General features: G+C 36.6%; 3 protein-coding genes across 4 annotated transcripts; 2 read left to right on the top strand and 1 right to left on the bottom strand.

The window, feature by feature from the left end:
* The first annotated feature begins 539 nt into the window (after nucleotides 1-539).
* LOC110889439 (protein AAR2 homolog) lies at nucleotides 540-7,696 on the top strand. 2 transcript variants are annotated; one of them, XR_004871946.1, is made up of 13 exons: nucleotides 540-747; nucleotides 2,292-2,374; nucleotides 3,037-3,094; nucleotides 3,201-3,260; nucleotides 3,677-3,806; nucleotides 3,890-4,113; nucleotides 4,203-4,295; nucleotides 5,281-5,352; nucleotides 5,438-5,470; nucleotides 5,557-5,697; nucleotides 6,424-6,480; nucleotides 7,076-7,189; nucleotides 7,439-7,696. XR_004871946.1 is itself a non-coding variant. In XM_022136965.2 (13 exons), the coding sequence occupies exons 1-13, from the start codon at nucleotides 652-654 to the stop codon at nucleotides 7,469-7,471; spliced, it is 1,173 nt and encodes a 390-aa protein (XP_021992657.1). In that variant the 5' UTR covers nucleotides 540-651; the 3' UTR covers nucleotides 7,472-7,696. The 2 variants fall into 2 exon arrangements, 1 of the variants encoding a protein (XP_021992657.1); XM_022136965.2 differs by having other exon boundaries at nucleotides 7,097-7,189.
* A 3,215-nt stretch (nucleotides 7,697-10,911) lies between these two features.
* LOC110889440 lies at nucleotides 10,912-13,188 on the top strand. Its single transcript, XM_022136967.2, has 2 exons — nucleotides 10,912-11,161; nucleotides 12,260-13,188. The coding sequence occupies exons 1-2, from the start codon at nucleotides 11,008-11,010 to the stop codon at nucleotides 13,051-13,053; spliced, it is 948 nt and encodes a 315-aa protein (XP_021992659.1). The 5' UTR covers nucleotides 10,912-11,007; the 3' UTR covers nucleotides 13,054-13,188.
* A 1,216-nt stretch (nucleotides 13,189-14,404) lies between these two features.
* On the bottom strand, nucleotides 14,405-16,334 carry LOC110891709. The gene is made up of 3 exons (XM_022139323.1): nucleotides 16,223-16,334; nucleotides 16,036-16,111; nucleotides 14,405-15,081 (listed from the first exon to the last, which is right to left on the bottom strand). Exons 1-3 carry the CDS (start codon nucleotides 16,259-16,261, stop codon nucleotides 14,585-14,587), a joined length of 612 nt encoding a protein of 203 aa, XP_021995015.1. The 5' UTR covers nucleotides 16,262-16,334; the 3' UTR covers nucleotides 14,405-14,584.
* Nucleotides 16,335-25,183: the final 8,849 nt, after the last annotated feature.

Genomic DNA, 25,183 nt, shown 5'->3' with positions numbered 1-25,183 from the left:
TGGTAAGAATACGTAAAATAATTATAAGTTTGTTGTGGAGGGGTGAATTGTAACTAACTATCTATAATTTTGTTAAAACCTTTGGGATTTAAGTGTAATGAGTTTAGGGGCTAAAAAATAAATAGTGTTTAAAAGACCAAACTACCCTCATTTTAGGGGTCTTTCTATAAATAAAGGGGGGAAAAGTTCTTATTTTTTTGGTATCTTAAAATGCCCTTGCCTCATGCATTATAATATAGTATAGATAAATTAATAGATAATAAACGAGCCGAACCCGAGCTTGAGAAACTACCAACAAGCCAAGCTCGAGCTTGAGAAACCAACAAAAAGTCGAGCACGAGCTTTGAAAATAAAACTCAAACCGAGCCAAACTCGAGCTATTATAAGTTAATCAAGCTCGAGCTTAGATCATTTACACTCCTATCCAACCCTCACCGGTTTGAAATTTGAGAGTCCGACACTCACTGAATTTGGAATTACCCGATTTCATACCCGAATCGAAACCGGGTCAGTGGGGATATCCATTATTTCAGCATTCGAGAAGGTTGTAGTAGCAAAAAAACACTCTCGTCTACCATTCCCACTCATCAAAACACAAAATTTACAAAAACCCTTGATCAATCCATCTCTCAAAACCCTAAAGAATCAGCAATGGACGCAGAAACAGCTTTGGAGTTGGTAAAGAAAGGGGCTGCTCTTCTTTTTCTTGATGTTCCTCAACACACCCTTTTCGGCATCGATACTCAGGTACCCTTTTCAATTCTTTTTCAGTTTCTGAATTGAAAAAAGAAGATTGATTTGTTGCACACTGTTTGCAGTTTATCATATGTACCAGTGAGTGCCCCTAGGTATTCCGTATTCGTTGAGAAATTGGGTTGTAATGATCTTGGATTGGTGATCATTGTTGGTTTAGTTATTTCCCAGTTCTTTTTATGATTGGTTTTGTTACTTTTGGGCATGGTTGTAAAATAAGGTTTCCAAGGCCGAGTACTCCCGAGTAGTCGCTACAAGTAAGCTGCGGCCGAGGCGACTTTCTTCGACTCCGCCTAATTACTCGGAGTCGGTCAAACGCGGTTAACCTCGGCTAGAATTGGATCTAGCAGGTCAACTCGGGCCTAGTTTTACTTCAATAATAATAAAACATAATTTCTATGCCTATCATATTAAAGAATGAATATCATTTTCACGTATTTTGTTATAAATATTAGTAGATTTTTGTTATTTGACATATATTTAATCTCCAAAAAGTAATTTCTTTATAATTTAACATGTCCGAGTACTCCCGAGTACTCTCCGCCTAGACCGAGTACTCTCAACTCCCCGGTGTACCGACTAGGGAGCGCCTAGCGACTTTTGCAACCATGCTTTTGGGTAAAGTTTGCATCTTGGTTACAGTTTTTTTGAAGCAAAAGTTAATTTATGGTTTATGTTAAAGTGTGTCAGCGGTGAGAAGCTAAGTAGTTAATCAGGTAAAATATCGGACCGATCCGAGATATAGGTTATTGCGGTGGGATATCGGTAATTATAATATCATGCAGAATTTATGTATATAGCAATTTAACACCATCAATTCAGTATACTCTCCTACTATTAACAAATTAAGTAGGGCGGGAGGGGGCGGCCGACCCCCCGAACTTTTCGCTCGGTAGTGGAGAGTATGTAGCTTCCGTATAGAAATTTTTTGGTATATACGTTTTCGACCCCCGGTTTTATAGAAATTTTTAGGTCCAATGACTTCCGCCCCCCCCCCCCCCCAAGCGGTCGGAAATCTCAAGCTTCGCCACTGCTTGTATCAAGTAAGAAATGATTAAGACTTAAAACACTAACAATTAAGACTTAAAACACTAATAGCAGCAATAAGAAGAAAGACGAATGGTAGAACTAAGAAGAAAGGTACTGATATAGGGAAAATCGGTGATATGTCGGTCAAACATCGCCGATAATATCGGTACCGATATTCTGACTAATATTTTGCACCGATATATCACCGGTGATATATCGCAATATTAATTACATAGGTGAGAAGTGAGTTGTAATTATAATTTGATGTTAATAATAATGATTTTTTTCATGGTTTTTGTGAAATCATATGTTGTTTTTTGTGTGTACTGTTGAGAAGATGTTCGGTAGCATGGATTTATTTAATATTTTTGTAGTCTTTTCGTTGGGATGATCATAAAACAGGGAGACAGATTTATTGCGGTTGTGTTTTTATATAGTGAATAGTGATTTTAGTATCTTATGATCTTGTATTACATTTTGGGTGTGTTAACTATATGATCATAATGCAGATATTTTCTGTGGGCCCTAATTTCAAAGGTATTAAAATGATTCCGCCTGGTCCTCACTTCGTCTATTACAGTTCTTCAAACAGGTTTGCTTGCTTTCATGATTCAATATCCTCGTTACATATTTTTTTTTGTATGGGTGTTTATACATTCTTATAATTCACGAGTCGTTACAATTACGTCATATGAGTGGTGAGCCAGGGGCGTAGGTTAGTAGGTGCCCGGGGGTGCACCCGCCCCCCCTCCAATGTTTCGGTTAGAAGTGTATAATTTCCGATTTTTCGTCCGAAAATTTTAAAATTATATAAGATCGCCCCTCCAATTATTTTGCCTAAATATTTATACAATATATAAATCAAAGTAAAGTTTGTTACCACTTTAAATCTTAAAGGTCGTCAGGCTGAGTTGTAATTCTTCGTCCAGGTTTCATTTATCTCGTACCATTATACATACATACATACATACATATATATATATATATATATATATATATATATATATTGGTCTTGTGTTTGTTAAACAATATTTAGTTTTTTTATATGCAAGAACGGGTCCTTTGAATGAATGAATTTTTTTTATTTTTATTTGGAACTATTATTATTTGACCCGACCCGAATCGAATAGCCGGCCCGACCCGAAACATAATGATAGGAAAAAAAAATTGGGTCCCATGACTTTACGCCCCCTCGAAACTTTTGGTCAAGCTCCGTCACTGGTCGTGAGTTATTTTTTGGTTGTTTTCTTGCAGAGGTGGCAGTGAGTTTTCACCGATGATCGGTTTCTTTATTGATTTGAATCCTTCTGAGGTTAAGATCCACACTAATTCTTCCGTTGATCAACTCAATTCGAGTCTTTTAACTACTCTTTCTATATGTTTTTCTTTTTCTCTAAAGTTCAATAAGCACTTGACAGGTAATTGTTCGTAAGTGGGACCCGCAAGAGGAGCGACTAGTCAAAGTACCAGAAGAAGAGGTACATACATTTTCTTTTCTGTTTTTTCCGTCATTTTTTAAACATTTGACGCCAGTTTATAATATTAAGAGTTAATTGCCCGGATGGTCCCTGTGGTTTCATGTTTTTTCACATTTAGTCCCCACCTTTTGAAAATGGCAGGTATGCTCCCTATGGTTTGTTATTTTGTTACTCGGATAGTCCCTGAGTATATGTCAGTTAGTTTGGAAATAGCAGGTATGCTCCCTATGGTTTGTCATTTTGTTACTCGGATAGTCCCTGAGTAAATGTCAGGGGACTATCCGAGTAACAAAATGACAAACCATAGGGAGCATACCTGTTATTTCTAAAAGGTGGGGACTAAACGTGAAAAAACGTGAAACCACAGGGACCATCCGGGCAATTAACTCTAATATTAATTTTCTTCTTTGTTGAAGGAAGAGAGATACTCACAAGCCGTAAAAAGTTTAGAGTTCGACAAGTACCTCGGGCCTTATACCCTAAGCCAGTACGGAGAGTGGAAAATGTTATCAAACTACATTACAAAGAGCGTCATTGAACGTATAGGTAATTTGGATGGGACCCACAAACTCGAAGAATGAAAGTAAACACTGTAAACTGACGACATGTAACGTATGGCCTACATGCAGAACCCATTGGAGGAGATATCACCGTTATCCACGAACCCGACATTCTTGAAAACGGTCCTAAAACCGCAATGGAGGAAGCTTTGTCCGAGCAGTTGAAGAATACTAACGTTCCAACGTCTGACGATACGCTTAAAAAACGAGGTTGTTATTACACGAAAATTCCCCGTCTAATTAAGAAAAAGGGTGTCGTCAGCCAAGATCTTACTTCATTGAATCTCGACAAGGTACGCGTTGCAACAAAACTGTCGAAAATAAACACGTTTTAGTTTATTTACAATTCTGCCCTTGTTGATGGCGTTGTATATTCATGTAGACAAGTTTGTTGGAAAGCATATTGATGAAAGACTATGGAGGAACCGAAGATTTGCTTCTTGGAGAGCTGCAATTTGCTTTTATTGCTTTTTTGGTACTAGCGTATAATTGTATATTTTTTATATATTTAGAGTAAAATGTCATTTTCGTCCCTGAGGTTTGGCCAGTTTTGCGACTTTCATCCAAAGGTTTGTTATTCCGCATCTGGATCCAAAGGTTTGAAATCTTGCCATTTTCTTCCAGCTCGTTAACTCCATCTATTTTTCTCCGTTAAGTCATGGGTATTTCTGTCTTTTTTGTTAACTTAAAAGGGCAATTCGGTCTTTTTCCCTTTATGTATAGGCATTTAGCATGATGTAGGGGTGTAAACGAGCCGAGCCGAGCCTGAGCTCGACCAGGCTCGAGCTCGAGCTCGGCTCGATTCGAGCTTTATTTCTAAAGCTCGAGCTCGGCTCGAAGGTGATTTTTCAAGCCCGAGCTCGGCTCAGGCTCGACTCGTTTAGTATTAATAAATTAATTTATATTAATTATAATTATTATTATACATGTAATTTAGTTATTTTTTATATTTATATATAAATGGTAATTATTATTATATAAATATATGTTTAATATATTAATAAAAAATATATAAACACAAAGCTCGTTTAGGCTCGCGAGCCAGCTCGAGCTCGATAAACGAATCTCGGGGCTCGTTTACTAAATGAGCTTGTTTTTAGGCTCGGGCTCGAGCTCGTTCGAGCTTTTTTTCGAGTCGAGCTCGAGCAGCTCGCGAGTAGCTCGGCTCGTTTGCACCTCTAGCATAATGTACAAGTATTATGAAGGCCGAATTGCCCTTTAAGTTAACAAAAAAGACGAAAATACCCATGACATAACTTAACGGAGAAAAACGGACGGAGTTAACGAGCCAGATGAAAATGGCAAGATTTCAAACCTTTTGGATCCAGATGCGAAAAAACAAACCTTTGGACGAAAGTCGCAAAACTGGCCAAACCTCAGGCACGAAAACGACATTTTACTCTTTTTTTTTTTTTTAATTTAAAGGTGTCTTTAAACTCGAAACACGTTTAATGTGGCAGATGGGGCAATCACTAGAAGCATTTCTGCAATGGAAAGCTATTGTTCACCTTTTATTTGGTTGTACTGAAGCTGTAAGTTGTTAAATAATCGAACCAAATTAACTTTATGTGGGATTTTTATTAACGGTCTTTTTTTATGTTTTTTTTAATTCCGAAGCCTCTGCGCTCAAGGAGTCGTTTATTCACCAAGGTAAGCTCGTATGATTTTGCGACGCTACTTTTGATGTCCGTTATCGTTGTTTTTGCTGACATTTTTGTTTACGGTTCATTCTGTAGTTTACGAAGGTCGTTTATTATCAACTCAAGTATGCATTACAGAAAGGTCAAACAGACAATAACGTTGCTGCGAAGGGACCTATAACATTGTTGGATGATTCTTTTTTATCTTCCGATAGTTTTCTTCATCACTTGTGTAAGGTATTCTCTCGTCTTTTTGTTTGTTATTATATTACTTATGGTATACTAGATAGAGGAGGCAATTTTTATAAATTTACTTATGAATGGGTCAAGTTGGGTTGTGTTCCCTCTCAAACAGGTCGAGAGGGCATAGTTGTAATAGCGGCTATAGCGCGCTGTGTAGCGATGCGACGTAGTGTCGCTATATGGGTCATAGCGACAAATAGCGATATTTTTTTTTATGTAAATAGCAATTATATATAGCTATAAAATAGCTGGATATATAGGTTTTTGTTAAATATACACGTAAAATAGCATATATACCAAGGTATTTTGATATAATATACATATAAAAATTTTCAAAGTTCTTTTTCTAGTGTATCGCTATTTATAAAATAGCGGTCGCTATTCGCTATGTAGCATATAGGTCCCTTGTCGCTATTTGTCGCTATTCGCTATTAACAACTATGCGAGAGGGAACACCGAACGGTTCAAAGGGGCTAAACTGGTCAAACAATCCTGTCTGTTTCAACCGAACCTGTTTGGCACATTCTTTTTGTTCTCCCCTACAATTTTCAGGCACGTTAAAGTTATGTACGTGTGACCGCTGACCACTAAGTGGGTCAACATATTCCTTGTAATTTTAGTTTTAAGCGGGTCAACAATGTCCCTGTCCGTTTGTGTTTTATTTCATAGAATGTTGGGAGACGGTTTGAGTTGGTTTGTTATTTAATTGGATATTTGCAGGAGTTCTTTTCGCTCATGCTTGAAGCTCGTGTTGTTGATGGGGACCTTTTGTCTTGGGTGAGTATTCATCGTATCATAAAAGATAACATTTTGTTTTATTTCTGTTTCTAAGATTCATCTAGAAACAATGGATTTGAGAAAGAGTGTGAAAAACAAATTAGTTTTTTTTTGAGTTAAATGCCATTTTAGTCCCTGTAGTTTGGGCCATTTTGCCAGTTTAGTTCAAAGGTTTCATTTTTTGCCTGTGGGTCCAAAAAGGTTTCATCGTTGCCATTTTAGTCCACTGGGCTAACTTCATCCATTTTTTCTGTTAACGAGAAGGGCAATTCGGTCATATAAAATGACCGAATTGCCCTTCTCGTTAACAGAAAAAATGAATGAAGTTAAACTAGTGGACTAAAATGGCAACGGTGAAACCTTTTTGGTCCCACAGGTGAAAAATGAAACCTTTGGACTAAACTGGCAAAATGACCCAAACCACAAGGACTAAAATGACATTTAACTCTTTTTTTTTTTTTTTAAATCATGTACTTCCTATATTAGGTTGCCTAAGGTTGTTTTTTTTTCACTAGAGGTTTTTAATCTACCCTTGTGTTATTACCATGTTGCATGAGGTCTTTTAATATATTCTTGAGGTTAATTTTGTTGTTAGTGAGATTACTTATTAATGTAGACAAGGAGACTGAAAGAATTACTCGAGACGTCTCTAGGATGGATATTTCACCAGAACAATGGAGATGGAGTCTTTTACGAAGAAGATGACGAGGTTAGTATGGTCATATATCATTATTTCAACTATGCACTAGAATAACATTTTTTTTACATTACAAAATATGATCATATTGTGTGTCGCACTTAGGAAATCTTATATGACACACTCTAGGGTCTTATTCATGTCACATTGGGTCGCAATCTTAATAGTATGTTTTGTCACCACGTGGGCTTCTATGTGGGTCCCACTGCGCTAACGAGGAGTGTAAACAAAAGTTAACATTTACCGTCTTTGTTTTTGTAGTTTGCTCCGGTGGTTGTGATGACGGATGAGTGAAATTACAAGTTAACGGCGTGATCTGGAGATCACATCAGGATTCTACTTACGCGGATCAAGAATCTTTGTTGCAATGTGTTCGATGTCCCCTTTGTGTATGCAATCAATGGTCAAAGGTTATTATATCAAAAGTTGTAGCAGATGGGCTAATTGATAATTGTAGGTTGAGAATTTTTCATGGTATTTATTTGATATAGTCGATGAAGTAACTCCTAATTAGTAACACCCGTCTATACAAGCGTAACATTTTTTTCTTCTTAAAAAAGGCGGTTATATAACATGCAACGTGACATTTAGACATTAAAACACGATACTTGACACTGAATGCTTCCGATTTGATCGGCTTAAGCTGAAACATGTAGAGAAATCTGTCAAATGGCAGCAAAGCTGGAGGCATGATAAACAAGGGTCTAGTTAGTGTTGGGTTATGGTTGTATATCATGTGTGTGTTTATAAATGTAAACACTATAATTTGTTTGTTGCTACATGATAACAAGTTGTATACGTTGAATTTATGGAGCGAATTAACTTCTTGATGATGAGGCTTATAATCCGATGTTAGGATGGACCCAGTTATGGTTAGGGCTGTAAACGAACCAAACGTTCAGCGAACAGTTCGTGAACCGTTTGGCGGGAAGTTCGTTTATGTTCGTTCGTTTAATAAACGAACGACCATGAACAAGAAATTTCGTTCGATTAGTTAAATGAACGAACATGAACAGAGGTCTCGTTCGTTCGATTGTGTTTGTGAATGTTCAATAAGGTGTTTGTGAACGTGTTCGTGAACATTCGTTGATTTGCGTTCGTTTATGTTCGTATTTTTGTGTTTTAATTGAAGATCTTTGTACTTTCTTATATTTAATTAGTACTTTTTATATTATTAAACTTTTATTTACTTTATTTCCCTAACAATTAAACTAGGAAACCCACTTTCACCTTGTTTATGCATCATTTCCCTTTCATTTCTCATTATTTACATCCACGAATACGATCGACCTTCGTTCCACATTAAGGGATTCAAGTTCGAGTGCTACCCTCTGGGCCATCTATCTTTATCCTTCGTCGTGTTCGCCAAATTTATTTGTGTTCGTTTGTGTTCGTGAACCGTTCGCGAACACGCTCATTTCCTTAATGAACGAACACGAACATAAAATCTCGTTCGGTAAGTGTTCATAAACCGTTCATGAACACATTTATTTCCTTAACGAACAAGAACAAGGTCTTGTTCGTGTTCGTTCGGTTCGTTTACAGTCCTAGTTATGGTTAGTTCAACCAGCCAAAGCCAAAAGGTTATCGAGTCAACTAGAAGGTAACTTAACCCAATAATGCCAGGACGTTAAGTCGTCATTATGGAGTAAATTCGGGGTAGTGCCAAGCATGGTTTTGTATGTAGAGGAATGTCATGAAGTGAAGTGAAGTGAATGAGAGGATGTTAAATAATGACTAGAGCATTTAGTTGGTTATTATGGAGTGAATTTTGGGACAACTCACTAGCCATGTTGCAATAACCAGAAAATTTAACCCTTTTCGTCACTAAAAATAAATCTAATATAATATCTTGCAAGTGGAAACTTGCAAAATGAGAATACGTATATATAGATAAGGTTGTCGGACAAATTGCATATTGTTATGTGAATTGGGTGGATGAGATTTATTTGGATAAAATATGTTTTTAATAATCCACACCTTAAAATCTTAATTTCACATCTTGTATACAGGTCGTATACCATTATACGACCCGCATAAAATAATTTGACATGAAAAATATTGGGTCGTATAATGTTATACAGCTCGTATAATGTTATACGGCTCGTATACATAGAGAAAATAATAGGTTGTATAACATTCTATATGGGTCGTATAGCATTATATAAGGTTTGAGTCGTATAACATTATATGGGTCGTATAACATCCTATACGGGTCGTATAATGTTATACGTCCCGTAAAAATAGACTAAAAACATTTTTTAACATTTTTTTTGTGCAACAATCAGTTGTACGGCCCGTATAACTCTATACCAGCCGTATACATATAGGGATGAAAATAAGATTTTAGGGTTGTGGGAATAGTGAAAGCGTAAAATATTCTCTGCGTGAATTATTTCTTTTAAACTTTCCCTTCGACAAAACTCTACAAACGATTGTAGTCAGACAAAACTCTATGCACTTTTTTCGATAACAGATCTAGCATTTCTCTTCTAAGACATTTTCTTTAAAACTGTCACAAACAAAACTTCTTTTTCCTTTGATATAAGCGTTAAATTGACAAAATGGCCTAAAAAGTAAAACTATTATTTCATAAAACCAATGAATGCTACTATATAGTGATCACAACCAATATGTGGTCTAGGGATGTTAAGATATGTAGGAAATGTGATTGAGGATTCAGGTCCTACGATATACAAAGATGTATATTTAGAAGCAGGTAAATGGTATGTATGTTAGCTGCATGGATGTGAAATTTTGTAACAAATACCGGCACCGTACATGCGGTACAATATCTGATTTTGAATTTAGTTTAATTTTGGTACCGGTTCAAAACTTTTAACGGTACCGTACCATACCTACATATACAAAAGGGATGAGCGAGAATAGTCCCAGGCAGACCTGACACTTAAGCATTGGCCCAGACAAAATACGATTTTGCCCCTAATTCAAAATTACAGTCTTGTCATCGTTTTAGTTTGTTTTTTTTTTTTTTTTTTTTACCAAAACTATAGTAGTCTTTTGTTTTAATTCGTTGGCTTGATATTATTTTTATTCATGCACTTGCTCATTGGTTTACAATTTTGCCCTCGGTTCAAAATTACAGTTTGCTATCGTTTTAGTTTTTTTAGCAAAACTACAGTAGCGTTTTGTTTTAATTGGTTGAGTCGATGTAATTTTTATTAAAATCGTGTTACAAGTAGTATGTAGAAGTAACCGAAAGACGTAAATACTGATATCGACTAAATATATACTTAAAAATCTAGTAGCGTCAAGAAAACAACACCTTTTTGCAAAATCCTTTCTATATTATACCTACATATACAAAAGGGATGAGCGGGAATACTACAAGGACCAGACACTTACGCATTGGCCAGGCAAATTACGATTTTGGCCCTAATTCAAAATTACAGCCTTGCCATCGTTTTAGTTTTTTTGTTTACTAAAACTATAGTAGTTTTTTGTTTTAATTCGTTGGATCGATGTTATTTTTATTCGTGCTGCCTGACACTCGGTCATTGGTTTACAATTTTGCCCCCAGTTCAAAATTACAGTTTGCAATCGTTTTAGTTTTTTTAGCAAAACTACAATAGCGTTTTGTTTTAATTGGTTGACTCGATGTAATTTTTATTAAAATAGTGTTACAAGTAGTATGTAAAATAGTGTTACAATAGTGTTACAATAGCGTTTTGTTGACTCGATGTAATTTTTATTAAAATAGCGTTACAAGTAGTATGTACAGAATCAGATAGTTAACACATAGACATACGTGTTATGATTTTTAGCGACCAGTTAACGAAGCACAGTTTTGATTTGAATCTGTTCTTCTCATGGCGCCACGCTTTTCTCTGCTACCTTCTCTCTTCAAACTGACCAAAACCCATTTTCAGAACCCAACTCCATATTTCAGATCACCTAATACCCGACCCGGATCCCTTTTCTTCATAAGCTCAATAACCCCAGCAAACGGGTCATTTGCCCAAGGTTAGTACCCACCAATTTCATCTATAAAGTTTGTTTCTTTGCTATCAATAACCTCTCAAGCCATTTGTTCATAAACCCCTTTTAGTTTTTTTTTGTTGTATGTTATGTTACTTTGTTGTGTTGGCTTACGCACACCAACTGTTTGTGAAAATGCCTGAATGATATATTTGAATGATTTTGTAGAGTGAGAGAGGGTAAATTGAGGGTTTTGAGTTTTGACCGATGAGATTGATAAAATAGTCTTGACTTTTTTACTTTTTACTGTATCATTTGTCGTTTCTTGTTTTTAGTTAAGAAATTGTTGTGGCCATCCAGAAGCTTACACGTGGCCATGGGGCGAAGCTTTTAAGCGGCGGGAGGGGAGGCCGACTCCCTGAACTTTTCGTTCGATAATGGAGAGTATGTAGTTTTCGTATATAAATTTTTGGGTATATACGTTTTCGACTCCCCGGTTTTATAGAAATTTTTAGGTCCGGTGACTTCCGCCCCCCCCCCCCCCCCCAGGTCGGAAATCTCAAGCTTCGCCACTGCACGTGGCACACCCTGCTGCGCCAGTGCAACAGATTTTGACATGACACATCATATCATAGTTTTCAATAGCGATTATTGGTAAATAACGGCAAGCGCCAGCTATTTCATGTTTAGCGATAAAGCAATAGAAAATTTAAGAAATATATACATGTATATTTCATCAAAAAAAGCTAAAATACGCCATCTAAATATGCTTCTTTTTTCAATTATGAAACCAAAAAAAAAAACTCTAATGGGCGTTTGGGCATCGCTGTTTATATTTATCAAAAAATAAAAATAAAAAAATAAATAAAAATTTACAGAAACGTCACTAAACACCCTATGGTGCCACATGAGCACATCGCTATGTAGCGTGCTTAGCGAGCGCTATAGCCGCTATTGACAAAAATGCATCAAATTTCCATCTGGCGCAGGAGAACGGATCTGCTGCACCAAGCGACACTTGTCAAACACTGGTTGATTGGAAATTTCAAAAGTATTTTGTCAAACTCGTTGGTCAAGACGGTCATTTTGGTGATTTTCGTTTCATTTAATTAACTGGTTTTAGATTCGATATCGGTTTTGCAGCATCTAGATCATATGCTAAAGGGAGAAAGCCTCATTATGATCTATTTGGCAGCGGAAAGCCCGGAGACAAGAAATTTCGGGAAGCGTGGGGGAAAGAAGTCGATGACGAGGATGATTGTCTATGGACAGGAAGCGAAGGCGAAAGTGATAAAGAAAACGACAAAAACAATCTCGAAGAACAAATCAAGAAACTTAAACGAGAAGCGAAAGAACACTCGGATCTTATCGATGCCGACGACAGTGATGAGTTAAGAAGCGTGTGGTCGGGCAGTGACGACGAGAAGACACTATGGACGGGTAGTGAAGGCGACGACGATGACGAAATTCCAACAGAGCCTTATCCTAACGAAAAGAGTGACGCGTATCTCGATAAATTATTCGAGTTTGATGAAAAACCGAAGTATCGAACCATCTCCGAGCTGTTAAAGTCGGAGCAGGAACCAGAAGAGTTATCACCGGGAAAGCAGGCGAGAAAACTTGTGGTTGAGAATGCGTTAAAGAAGCTGAAAAAAGGACCCGATGGGCGTTACATAAACGTGTGGGAGGTCATGAGTGATTTGGATATACTTATAGGCGCGTTTGAAAATATTGTTTCTGGGCCCGAATATGAGGAGCTTCGGAAGGGTGGACCGAAGAAATTGAACATGGAGTTTTTTAAGGATATACAAGCGCGTATGAGAGACCCGAATTACAAATATTCGCCTGAGTTGAAGCTAAAACCGAAGAGCAAAGTGGTACCGAGAAAGAAATGGCAAAAGGCGGAGTCTAGACGGAGGAAAGCACGGAAACGTTAACGTTCTATTCTTTACTTTTTCGGCACTCATAGTGTTATCAGGACCTGAAAAATATTGGCTTTTCGGTTACATTTTCTATTATAGTTACAGGTAGTTAACCAAGAGACCGAAAAGTATAAAACGCTTCATTTTTTAGATGCATACTTGAGCCCTGAGGTGTACAAAAAAACCGGTTTGGGCCCAATGAACCTGTTTAGAGCCTGGTTTGGTAGCCCAAAATAAACGGAATGGGCCAAACTGATTTGGGCCCGGTCCTGACCCGACGGTTTGGTAATTGGTACAGGTTTGTGTTTTTTTGTGTCAAACGGATTTCACCCCAAACTGGTTTGGGCCCAACAGGTTTTGAACTCCAACAAACCGATTTTTTTGGGCCAAACCAGTTTTGAACCCGATCCGAATTGGTTAGAGTGGGTTGGGTTTTCAACCCTAATTCGCTTTACAACCAGAACTGGTTTGGGCCCAAGGTAAAAAAAAACTGGACCTGTTTACAACCCGAACCGATTTGGGCCCAAACCGGGTTTTGTACACCTCTACTTACTACTTCAATTTATGAACCCCTCTTTTAACTTGGTTTTTGGACTAGGGGTGTTAAGGAAAAACCCAAACCAAATAAAATCCGTAAATCGAACAGTAACTGTAACCGCAAAAACCGATCAGAATTACGAATTTGGTTTTTGGTTTGGTTTTTAACCGAAACCGAATTGTGAATTTGGTTTTTGGTTCCACTATTTTTTTATTTGGTTTATACGGATAACCGAATAAACCAGTAGTTTAATTAATTATTAAATAAAAAAATAATATTTAATTAGTTGGTTTGGTTCAAGTTTGCATATTCCTAATTCGGTTTGGTTTGGTTTTTGGTTTGGGGTACAAAGAGTTAATTATTGTTTTCGTCCTTGTGGTTTGTCAAAAATCACTATTTTAGTCCATTAGTTTAAAAATTGCGATTTCAGTCCCTGTGGTTTCATTTTTGTAACAATTTCAGTCCATCTCGTAACCATTTCAGTCCCTGTACTAACAGAATAAATGGATTGAAATGGTTACGAAAGTGAAACCAGAAACCACAGGGACTGAAATCGCAATTTTTAAACTAATGGACTGAAATAGTGATTTTTGATAAACCAAATGGACGAAAACAGTAATTAACTCGGGTACAAATTTTAAAAACCGAGTAAACCAAAATAACCGTAAACCGAACCGATTAACACCCCAAATTTGGACATGTACAGGTGAGCACACTCCCATTACCATATTTCATGTTCTATGCTGGTTGTGAACTAATATCAATACAATAATAATGTTACTAAATGAGTTTATAAAAGGACAGAGATATAATAATAGAACATGATAATCAAGTAACAAAATCATGCTCGTCTAATGTCTAGACATATCCGAGCATCTCTCGATTAACACTAATACGATTCTGATAAAACAACTTACGCGTAACACTACAAAGTTCAACTTAAGCTAGTCATATTACACATTACATGTTATATGTTTAGTAGTAACTAGTAACATGTGTTGATGCATGTTACATGTTATAATGCACAATTGCATTTCCCATACTAGCGTGCATGTTCATCATCGTCGGTGATGGATATCCTTGATCATACACGGGCATTCTCGCTTGATCATCATGGTAAGTTTGTAATCCGCCGTTAAAGGGTCCGCCAAGTTGACTTCCTTCTAGGTCAATAAAACCCGACCCATTCGCTCCAATTAGATTATTCTCCATATCCATCCTTTGGTTCAAATACCTTTGAAAAGCCATCTCCTCTTCAAGGTTTCTAGGATAATTAAGAGTCAACAAAGGTTGACTTTTCAGACCATTCGGGTTTGTTATCCGGTTTTGAACCGGGTTTTGGTAGCTTCCATCATTTAGGCAAGTAGAGTCTTCTTGGTCACTAGATGGCCAAACCTCTGCATACTTACCTGATTTTATCAGCTTCTTGATTAAGGTGTTCGAGTCAACGTTTCCAGAAACGTTGACTTTTTGTTGTTCCGAATCTATATCTACAGAGTAAACTCCTGCACTCATAATCCCAACTCAGTAATCAGTATGGACTATGGATGAGCATGGTACCAGTATTTACCGGTAAATCAACCAAAATACAACCAGTACCGGTTCTGAAAAATGGGTGCTGGTACTGGTACCGGAAATGATCGGTAAGGTACGGTACTGGTACCGACGGGTATCAAGTTCTCATCCTAGTAATCAGACACAATAATATCTTTTGAACTTTCTGTCTAAAGAATAGTTTTTGAACATGATCATATAATTTTTAGAGTTAAATGCCATTTTAGTCCCTGTGGTTTGGGCCATTTTGCCAGTTTAGTCCAAAGGTTTCATTTTTAACCTGTGGGTCCAAAAAGGTTTTACAGTTGTCATTTTAGTCCACTGGGTTAACTTCATCCGTTTTTTCTGTTAACGAGAAGGCCAATTTGGTCATTTTGTATGTAATTCTGTTAACTAAAAGGGCAATTCAGCCATATAAAATGACCGAATTGGCCTTCTCGTTAACAGAAAAAACGGATGAAGTTAACCTAGTGGACTAAAATGGCAACTGTGAAACCTTTTTGGACCCACATGTTTAAAATGAAACCTTTGGACTAAACTGGCAAAATGACCCAAACCACAGGGACTAAAATGGGATTTAACTCTAATTTTTATGTTACTTTTACACTATCATCAATGACACTGAAGTATCCTAACTTTTAAGAAAAAAAAAAACAGTCAAAATATATATACATAAAAAGTCAAAATAAAAAATAAAAAAATATCATCACGAGCAATGAGCCATCATAACATTTAAAAAAAATAGTCAAAATATAAAATAAAAATAGTCAAATTAAATAAATTAAAAAATATCATCATGAGCAATGAGCTATCAGAATGTCTGGTTTCTCTAATATAAATAAATAAATAGATAAATAAATAAATAATCAATTTTTAATGAAGTTAAAGAATAAGGGTCCATTTACCTTCAATCTTCTTAAGTATTTTTCTAATTTTGTGCTTGCATCCATCACAGTGAATATTAACTTTGAGTGAAAGAGTCTGTTTAAGCAAGAAAAAAAAGGTAACTAATATTAATAAACTGGAAGTAGTAGCAACAAACACATATCTTTATAAATATTCATGAAGAAAAGAATGAAAATTAATGGAGACCTTGATCTGCAGTATTTGAAAATTATCATTTCTTGACATGTTTTGTAACAAAGAGAAATGTTTTTTTTTTTTCCTATTTTTAGAAAGGTTTGAGAAAGCTTGCAAAGCACACTGAATATATGATGTGGAGAGAGACAAAGGGGTATAAACTTGTGTGATTTGACCAGGATTTGAAGGGTGTACCTCTTGCAGGTTTTTTTTTATTTAATATACTTTTTTCTTATTAAAGTTGAGATCATTTTGTAATTTTTGTTTACACAAGATGAAATTTAATGGGTTCTTTTAGTATTAATGTTTCATATAATGGATAAATAACGGGTAATTGGTATGGATAAAAACATATGAAAGTTGATAGGTTGTATGTGTATTTATCATTTCATTAATTAAACTGGGAAATTTGAATTTTATAAGGGAGTTAATAATCACACATGCTAAAATCTTATTCTCATATGGTGTATACGGGCCGTATACATGTAAAACAAAAAAAAAGATTTCATTGCATTTATTTCTGTGTAAAAACATTTTATACGGGTCATATAAAATTATATGACTCGTACGGATGTGAAAATAGGATTACATGGGTGTGTATAGAATCACTCTTTTATAATCTTTATCTCTTATATCAAATCAAGGAGTCTTCCTTTCAAGTTTCAACTGGACACATCAATCAAATCAGTCTTTTTTATTTTTTTTAAAGAAATATTTATATTTTAAATCATTATATTTTGTTTTTGTTTGTCAAGTTAGTTTTTTTTTCTTCAGAATAACTAGATGTATCACTGTCAGGACAAGAGGGAAATTTGATTGGTACCGGTTATAGTGTTGACAAAAAGATATAGGGTTAACAAAAGAGAAACCTACAAGTTAAACGTTAAAAAAAACCTTAAAAATAACTAAAAAAGAGATTTAAAACTAAAATACTAAAAAAGGAATATAAAAAACCGCAGCTGTAATAAAATAGAGTGCTAAAAGAAATATTGAAAAAAAAAAAACAAATAAAAACAGAAAATGAAAAAGGCAAATTCTTCCAACAGTACACATTAGAGCATACGTAGTGGGGCGCGACCTAGCCCCATAGCGCCGAGATGGCGCCGTGCACACCAAAACCAAGGGCGCTATGCCCAAAAAGATTTTGAAAGCGCTATAATAATAACGGCGTTTTGAATAGATGAATTGAATTTTTGACCGTTGTAAACGGTCATTTTAATAAAAAAAAAATCAATTTTTTTTTCAAACTTTCCTTTAAATCATTACCTCCTCTCCTATTTTTTTTACCACAAACACTCAAACATTCTCATCTCTTCCATTTTTTTTTACAAATCTTGATATTTTATACAATGCATCCATTCAACCGTGGCTTCATTCCTCCCCGATCAAGTGCGGACCCAAACCAAAGTGGTAATCCTACTCGCCCCGTGTCGCCGGTTCCCACTAGACCCCCGATCATGGGCTCACGACTTTGAGTTCTACTCGAAACCGCATGACCACTTAACGGGAAAAACTTTGAAAATGGCGTTGGCACAAAAGGAACGGATTGAAAAAAAATATAACCTTTGATTGTGTAATTTTTTTTATTCTAGTTTAATGTTTTTTTTTCTAGTTTAATGTTTTTTTTTATTTTATTGTACTTTTTTTTATTTAATGAAATGAATTTTATTTTTAAAAAACTTACAAATGAATTAAAAAAATAAAAATTAAAAAATGAGTAATGATTACACAGGGGCTTTATGACTACGGCCTCAAATTGCATAACGCTCCATAAAGCCCTGGGGTGACGTGGCATACCACATGTCGCATAACGCCCCTGAAAAGACTTTATGACTACACATGGCCTTAGGAGACGATCACTATTCATAACAGCTTATAATATAATTATAATTGTTGTTTTTTGTTTTAATTTTTATTTTTAATAAAAATTACTACAAATGATTTTTTTTTTTTTGAAAATACACGTTTAAATAAATTAACTTTTTTAGGTAACAAAAACAATTTCTATTTAAGTCAGTTTCTAGTATCCTAAATAAACATTTTACAAAAATAAATTAAAAAATATATATGAATCCTAGTTTTTGAACTTAATCAAGTTAGTTCTTGTCGCTAAGACCAAAGGGTATGGGGTACGTCCCCGGTCCGTCGCCCACGTCCCGGGTTGTCCCACACCGGCCCCCTTAGCTCCGTCGCGTCTCCTCCGGCTCCTCCACGACGATGGAGACGAGCCAAATGGTGAGCCCCCTCTCCTCTTTCCCCTCTGACTTCTCTCTCTCTCTCCTTGTAATATATTGATTTTTTTAGGGTCCTAATATTAATACATGCTAAAATCTTATTTACACATGGTGTATACGGGCCGTATACAGTTATATGGCCCGTATATAATAAAATAAAACTAACAAAGTCTGTGCCTTCAGACTTTGTCAGTTTTTTTTCATTCCATACGGCCGTATAACTGTATACGGCCCGTATACACCATGTGTAAATAATTTTCCTGGTCGTATACAATGGATACGAATAATTTATACGGGCCATATACAGTTATACGGCCCGTATGAAAAGAAATTAGATTTTACCCAAAGTATTTAATGGATTTAAGGTGTCAATCACACGATACATTTTACAATCGTTAGGTGGTCAAAGCTTTCTAAAAGTAGAAAAAAATAAAACTTTAACAAGTAACAAAGACTGAAAAACAAAAAAAAACGTGTCGTATGACTGTAATAAAAAGGAAGGGTGAGACATTTGATGAGAGTTGTAAGGAGAAGCGTTTTAATCACTTGTTTTCAACGGGGATGTAATGCAATGATTACACAGGGTGATATGAACCCAAACCAACTGCTTTGTCTTGAGTCGTCGGGAAAACTTTTCCTCAGGGGAGGGTGAGTAGTATGAGTCTGAGTCCATTTATGGTTCGTGAATATTTCAAGGTCTTAAGTGATGGACAATTGGTTAAAAGATGTAGAAGATTTTGTTGGTTTGTTTCCAAGTAGGGTTTAGAATTTTGAAGTATTCTTGGTTCAATACCAACTCTTCTGAAAGACAAGAATACAACGTTCATATATCACAAGGAATGACCGATCTAAGGCAGAGAACCTGATGTAGATACACAAATTCATCACCGGTTTCTACAGCACAAGCACATACACAGTTTGTTGGAAGAACCTTACACGTCTTCTGCTAGTTACTCTGTTCTTCGATTTCAACAAATCTTTCAAGGTCTTAAGTGATGGACAATTGGTTAAAAGATGTAGAAGAGTTTGTGTAGAGATCTTTACGTACAAATTTGCATCATCCTTACGGTTACAAATGAAGTATTAAAAGATGTTAGTTTCTTGACAATATGGTTTCTCGACAAATGAAGTATTATCTGTCATTGCTGCCTCTTCGGTTGGTAAAAGACATAGGATGGTGTCTAATACAGGCTCTTTTAGAGAAGCGTTGGGATTCAAGGGTTTATGAGTAAAAGATGTTAGTTTCTTGACAATATGGTTTCTCGACAAATGAAGTATTATCTGTCCTTGCTGCCTCTTCGGTTGGTAAAAGACATAGGATGGTTTCTAATACAGGCTCTTTCACAGTGGTACCAATGTCCTACTACTACAATCCTTCCAACGCCTGATTCCGATACAACCCTCGATGTTGATGAGTGAAAGAGTTAACATTCTGATTCAGATTCAGGAAGCAGATGTTGATGAGTGAAACAGTTAACATTCTGATTCAGATTCAGGAAGCAGATGTTTATGAGTGAAAGAGTTAACATTCTGACAATATGGTTTCTCGACAAATTAAGTATTATTTGTCCTTGCTGCCTCTTCGGTTGGTAAAAGGCATAGGATGGTTTCTAATACAGGCTCTTTTAGCGAAGCGTTGGGATTCAAGGGTTTATGAGTAAAAGATGGTAGTTTATTGACAATATGGTTTCTCGACAAATGAAGTATTATCTGTCCTTGCTGCCTCTTCGGTTGCTTTATTCTCTTTAATCTATTAGAACGATCCTTGTTTTGTCACGTACATGCGTTTAATTCCCAACATCATCTGTTCATCATTGTTTTTGAAGATGAAGATGAAGAAACGAGGGTTTATTCTCATTAATCTGTTAGAACGATCCTTGACTTGAATTTGTGGATTTCGGTTGGATCAGAAAAATTTAACAAGAGAATCAACTAAAAAAAATACAATTGATTACTCGGTCGAATGTCCTACTACTACAATCCTTCCAACGCCTGATTCCGATACAACCCTCGATGTTGAAACCGGTTTTACCTCATGAAAAGGAAAGAGTTAACATTCTGATTCAGATTTAGGAAGCAGATGTTTATTAATGTGTGAGAAACTAACAAGGTAAACCTGAATTTTCAAAATTTTTTACCATGCGTATACGGGTCGTATACCGTTTATACGGCCGTATACGACTGGTAAAAAATATTTTTACCGCTCGTATACTATGTATACAACGATTGTATACGGGTCGTATATTGTTATACGGCCCGTATACTATGGGTAAAAAATGGTAAACATAAATAACTGAAAATAACTCGCCATTCTCTCGCATCTGTATACGTTGATTGTGGATTTAAGTTGCAAGAACCCGACACGTCTTCTGTGATGATTCGAAACATTCCGAATCACTAGCAGAAGAACCCAACACGTCTTCAGTGATGATTCGAAACATTCCGAATCATGCCGTTTTTTCTCTTCCGGTTACCAGGCCTATCATCTCCGTCTACGTTTAGTTTCAGCTACTGGAGTGAAATATTTGTTGGAATTTGTGGATCAACTTCTGCTAGTTACTTGATCAACGGACTGATCGGTAACGTTACTCATACCACTAGCAGAAGAACCCGACACGTCTTCCGTGATGATTCGAAACATTCCGAATCACTGCCGTTTTTTCTCTTCCGGTTACCAGAAGAACCCGACACGTCTTCTGTGATGAGTGAAAGAGCTATCATCTCCGTCTACGTTTGGTTTCAGCTACTGGAGTGAAATATTTGTTGGAATTTGTGGATCAACTGAAATAACTGAATACAACCGGTCAAATCACACACTATATAAAGTGTAAAGTTATCGTGTGTTGTAGCTTGTAATAGATTAACTAGACCCCTCAAGTTGTCATTCATAACAACTAAGCGTCTGGAGAAGAGGATGTTGATATAGGAGAGTTGATGCAATTTTACAAGCATTTTACAAGTTCATCACCGGTTTCTACAACACAAGTTCATCACCGGTTTCTACAGCACAAGTTCATCACCGGTTTCTACAGCACAAGTTCATCACCGGTTTCTACAGCACAAGTTCATCACCGGTTTCTACAGCACAAGTTCATCACCGGTTTCTACAGCACAAGTTCATCACCTGTTTCTACAGCACAAGTTCATCACCGGTTTCTACAGCACAAGTTCATCACCGGTTTCTACAGCACAAGTTCATCACCGGTTTCTACAGCACAAGTTCATCACCGGTTTCTACAGCACAAGTTCATCACCGGTTCCTACAGCACAAGCACATGGAAAAACAAGGACCATTCACCTCTTTCAACCTACCAAAACACCAAAATCCGTACCGGTGATTGTTTATCCATACTATTCTTCATAGCCATATTCCCACTCACAAGTTGTTGATACTGAGCTTCCTGATACATATCGTTCGTAAGAAACTTTTCGTGCACTGAACCTTCAGTTGTGTACTCTTCAATCTTCTTGAGTATTTTTCTAACTTTATGCTTGCATCCACCACAGTGAATATTAACTTTGAGTGAAAGAGTTTGGAAACCGGACGGTAAAAACGAAGTAACTGTTGGAATTTGTGGATTTCGGTTGGTTCAGAAACTTAACAAGAGAAGCAACTAAAAAAATACAATTGGTTTCTCTTCATGTTACAGAGAATGTTCTAGAAATTGAAGGAAAAGGAAAAGATTTGTTGAAATCAAATTCAACAGAGATAACTTAATACAATCGGTCAAATCACACACTATATAAAGATTATAGAGGTTTTTACCATATGTATACGGGCCGTATACGGTTTATACGGCCGTATACTCTCGGTAAAAAATTTTTTACCGATCGTATACAATGTATACGAACGATGTATACGGGTCGTATATTGTTATACGGCCCGTATACTATGGGTAAAAAATGGTAAAAATTGGTTTATTCTCTTTAATCTATTAGAACGATCCTTGTTTTGAGAACCTGATTCTGATTTAAACAATGGAATTTGTGGATCAACAGAAATAACTGAAAATAACTCGCCATTCTCTTGCACCTGTGTCCGTCACATGATAGAAGACGTGTCGGGTTATGCTAGAAGAGTATAAGTATTCTTGGTTCAATACAAACTCTTCTGAAAGACAAGAATACAACGTTCATGTATCACAAGGAATGACCGATCTAAGGCAGAGAACCTGATTTAGATACACAAATTCATCACCGATTTCTATAGCACAAGCACATACGCAATGAAGTATTAAAAGATGTTAGTCTCTTGACAGTATGGTTTCTCGACAAATGAAGTATTATCTGACATCATTTGTTCATCATTGTGTGAGATTAGCCAAACGAGGATGAAAGATACTCAAACCATCTGATCCCGTTGTTGCAAACTCCTTTAATGTGAGATTCTTCAAGTTTGCACATTTTGAGAAAATACCAATGTGTTTGTCAGCTTCGTCAACACACAAAGTGACATATTGACATGGAAAAACAAGGACCAGATGTCGATTGTTGAAAGTTTGAACTGATTATTTGTTATCAGGTGAGTTCCAAGCATTCTATCGTGTGTTGTAATTTTAATGAAGCAATGAAGATTGAATATGCACTAGGGTTTTTTCTCTTCCGGTTACCAGACCTATCATTTCCGTCTACGTTTGGTTTCCTCAACGAAGAACCATCAGCCATTATCTGCCCTTTTTCCTTTGGTTTCTGGTTGATTTTGAGGGTGAGGGTTTTGCATTGATTCCTGCGCTCCAATCATCCGCTTCCTGAATTGAATCTGAATCTGAAAGTTAACTAGACCCCTCAAGTTGTCATTCGTAACAACTAAGCGTCTGGAGTAGAGTATGTTGATATAGGAGAGTTGAACCCGACACGTCTTCTGTGATGATTCGAAACATTCCGAATAACTAGCAGAACCCGATCCACTTACATTCGAATAACGCTGAGAATCCACAACGCTTATGGCCAGATTCTTTCCTTCAATCTTGGCAAAATCAATGTCTGCTTGTTTTATTATCACGAAAGTACTGAACAACCGAGATAGACACAATAACAACGGTCTATTTGCTTCGTCCGCTAATTAGAAAAAAAAAATCTGTAAAATTAATCATATCGATTGCTATAACAGGATGGATGTGACACACACAGATAGATAAGTTGTCACAGTTGTCAAGACTGTTTGTCGGGTTTCCAATGCTCACACAGGGTGATAAACAACGCTGATACGAACATATGTGTTTCGAAATAGGCTTTGTTCTTGGTTTAATGAAGTTACACGTAACATCTACTTATATTCAGATTTAAACAATGCCCGCCTCAACTGAGATAACGGACATCCATCAAGCTCAAAAAGAAAACTTGTGTTTCCCATAGTCACAAAAGATTGCGGTTTGTATTTCGCATAGCCACCGTTTCCGTAGTAAAAAACGGTTGGGTTTGCACATTCAATCTTCAATACTTCATTAAAATACCACTAGTAGAAGAACCCGACACGTCTTCATGTTACGGAGAATGTTCTACAAATTGAAGGAAAAGGAAAAGATTTGTTGAAATCGAATTTGACAACTATGACAGCTTATTAAAAGTAGCAATCACCTCCAATCATTTCCTGGTCAAATCACACACTATAAAGTTTAAAGTTATCGTGTGTTGTAGTTTGGAAAGATGATCGAACAGAGATCTGAATAACAAACTGTGGAGAACTTGTTTGTGTCGGGTTCTTCTGCTAGTTACTTGATCAACGGACTGATCGGTAACGTTACTCTACTTGTGCTCCGATTTAAGCGGCGTGTTCCGATCAACGTTGTTTAAAGTTGATGAAGAGTTTAGAAACCCTAAAATGATGGTGCTTTTACGGGAAAAAACGTGATAATTGAAAAACATCAATCTATATGGCCCGTATACAATTATACGGCCCGTATACATTTGGTAAACATCAAAAACCTCAGAAATAAATCCATTGAGCCGTATACTTTTTATGAATCGTATACACTGGTATACGGCTCGTATAACTATATACGGGCCGTATATAATAAAACAAAAAAAAACATTCTCTGCGCATTTTCCTATTCAAAAACATTCTATACGGGCCGTATATTTTGTATACGGCCCGTATACACTAGGGATGTGAAAATAAGATTTAGGGGGTGTGGGAATAAGGGGGGCCTTTTTTATTAAAAGTGGGTAGTCCTCCACACTCTTGGGTAGTCCCCAAGAGGATGCTCCTCCTCCCGTGATGACGTAGCGCCTATGTGGCGGGTAGTCTCCAAAGAGACTATCCATTCCATACCCCATGGTCTAAGTAATTGTCAATTGAAGGCAACTATGGTACACTATATACACGCTTTACGTTGCTAGTCAATAACCTATTGACGAGATGTGATTTGATGATACACGAGACATGTGGCTTACAATTTGTTAGTATACGCCTATACAGGACATTGTATGTTACATTATATGTCCTGATGTCCATATAGAAGTATATAATTGTATACATATGTTATACGCTCATACATCATATGATTGATGTGTTGCTTGAGGTTGTGTACGAATTATCTTTCTTTGAAAAAAGTATTCCTTTACAAGCACCCTTAGACTACGTGTTATGGGCGCACGCCCAGAGGAGTGACCTTTTTCAAGTTAGCACCCGGTGAATATTGCAAATTTTGGGGCGTGGAGGGGGTGTGCACACCACGTTGGAGGGGGCGTGAGCCTAGTCACGCTTGAAGGGGCAAATGGGGGAAGGCGTGAAGGGGAT

This window comes from Helianthus annuus, chromosome 11 (genome assembly GCF_002127325.2).
Source record: "Helianthus annuus cultivar XRQ/B chromosome 11, HanXRQr2.0-SUNRISE, whole genome shotgun sequence".
Lineage (NCBI taxonomy): Eukaryota > Viridiplantae > Streptophyta > Magnoliopsida > Asterales > Asteraceae > Helianthus > Helianthus annuus.
This window is presented reverse-complemented; position numbering and strand designations above follow the sequence as displayed.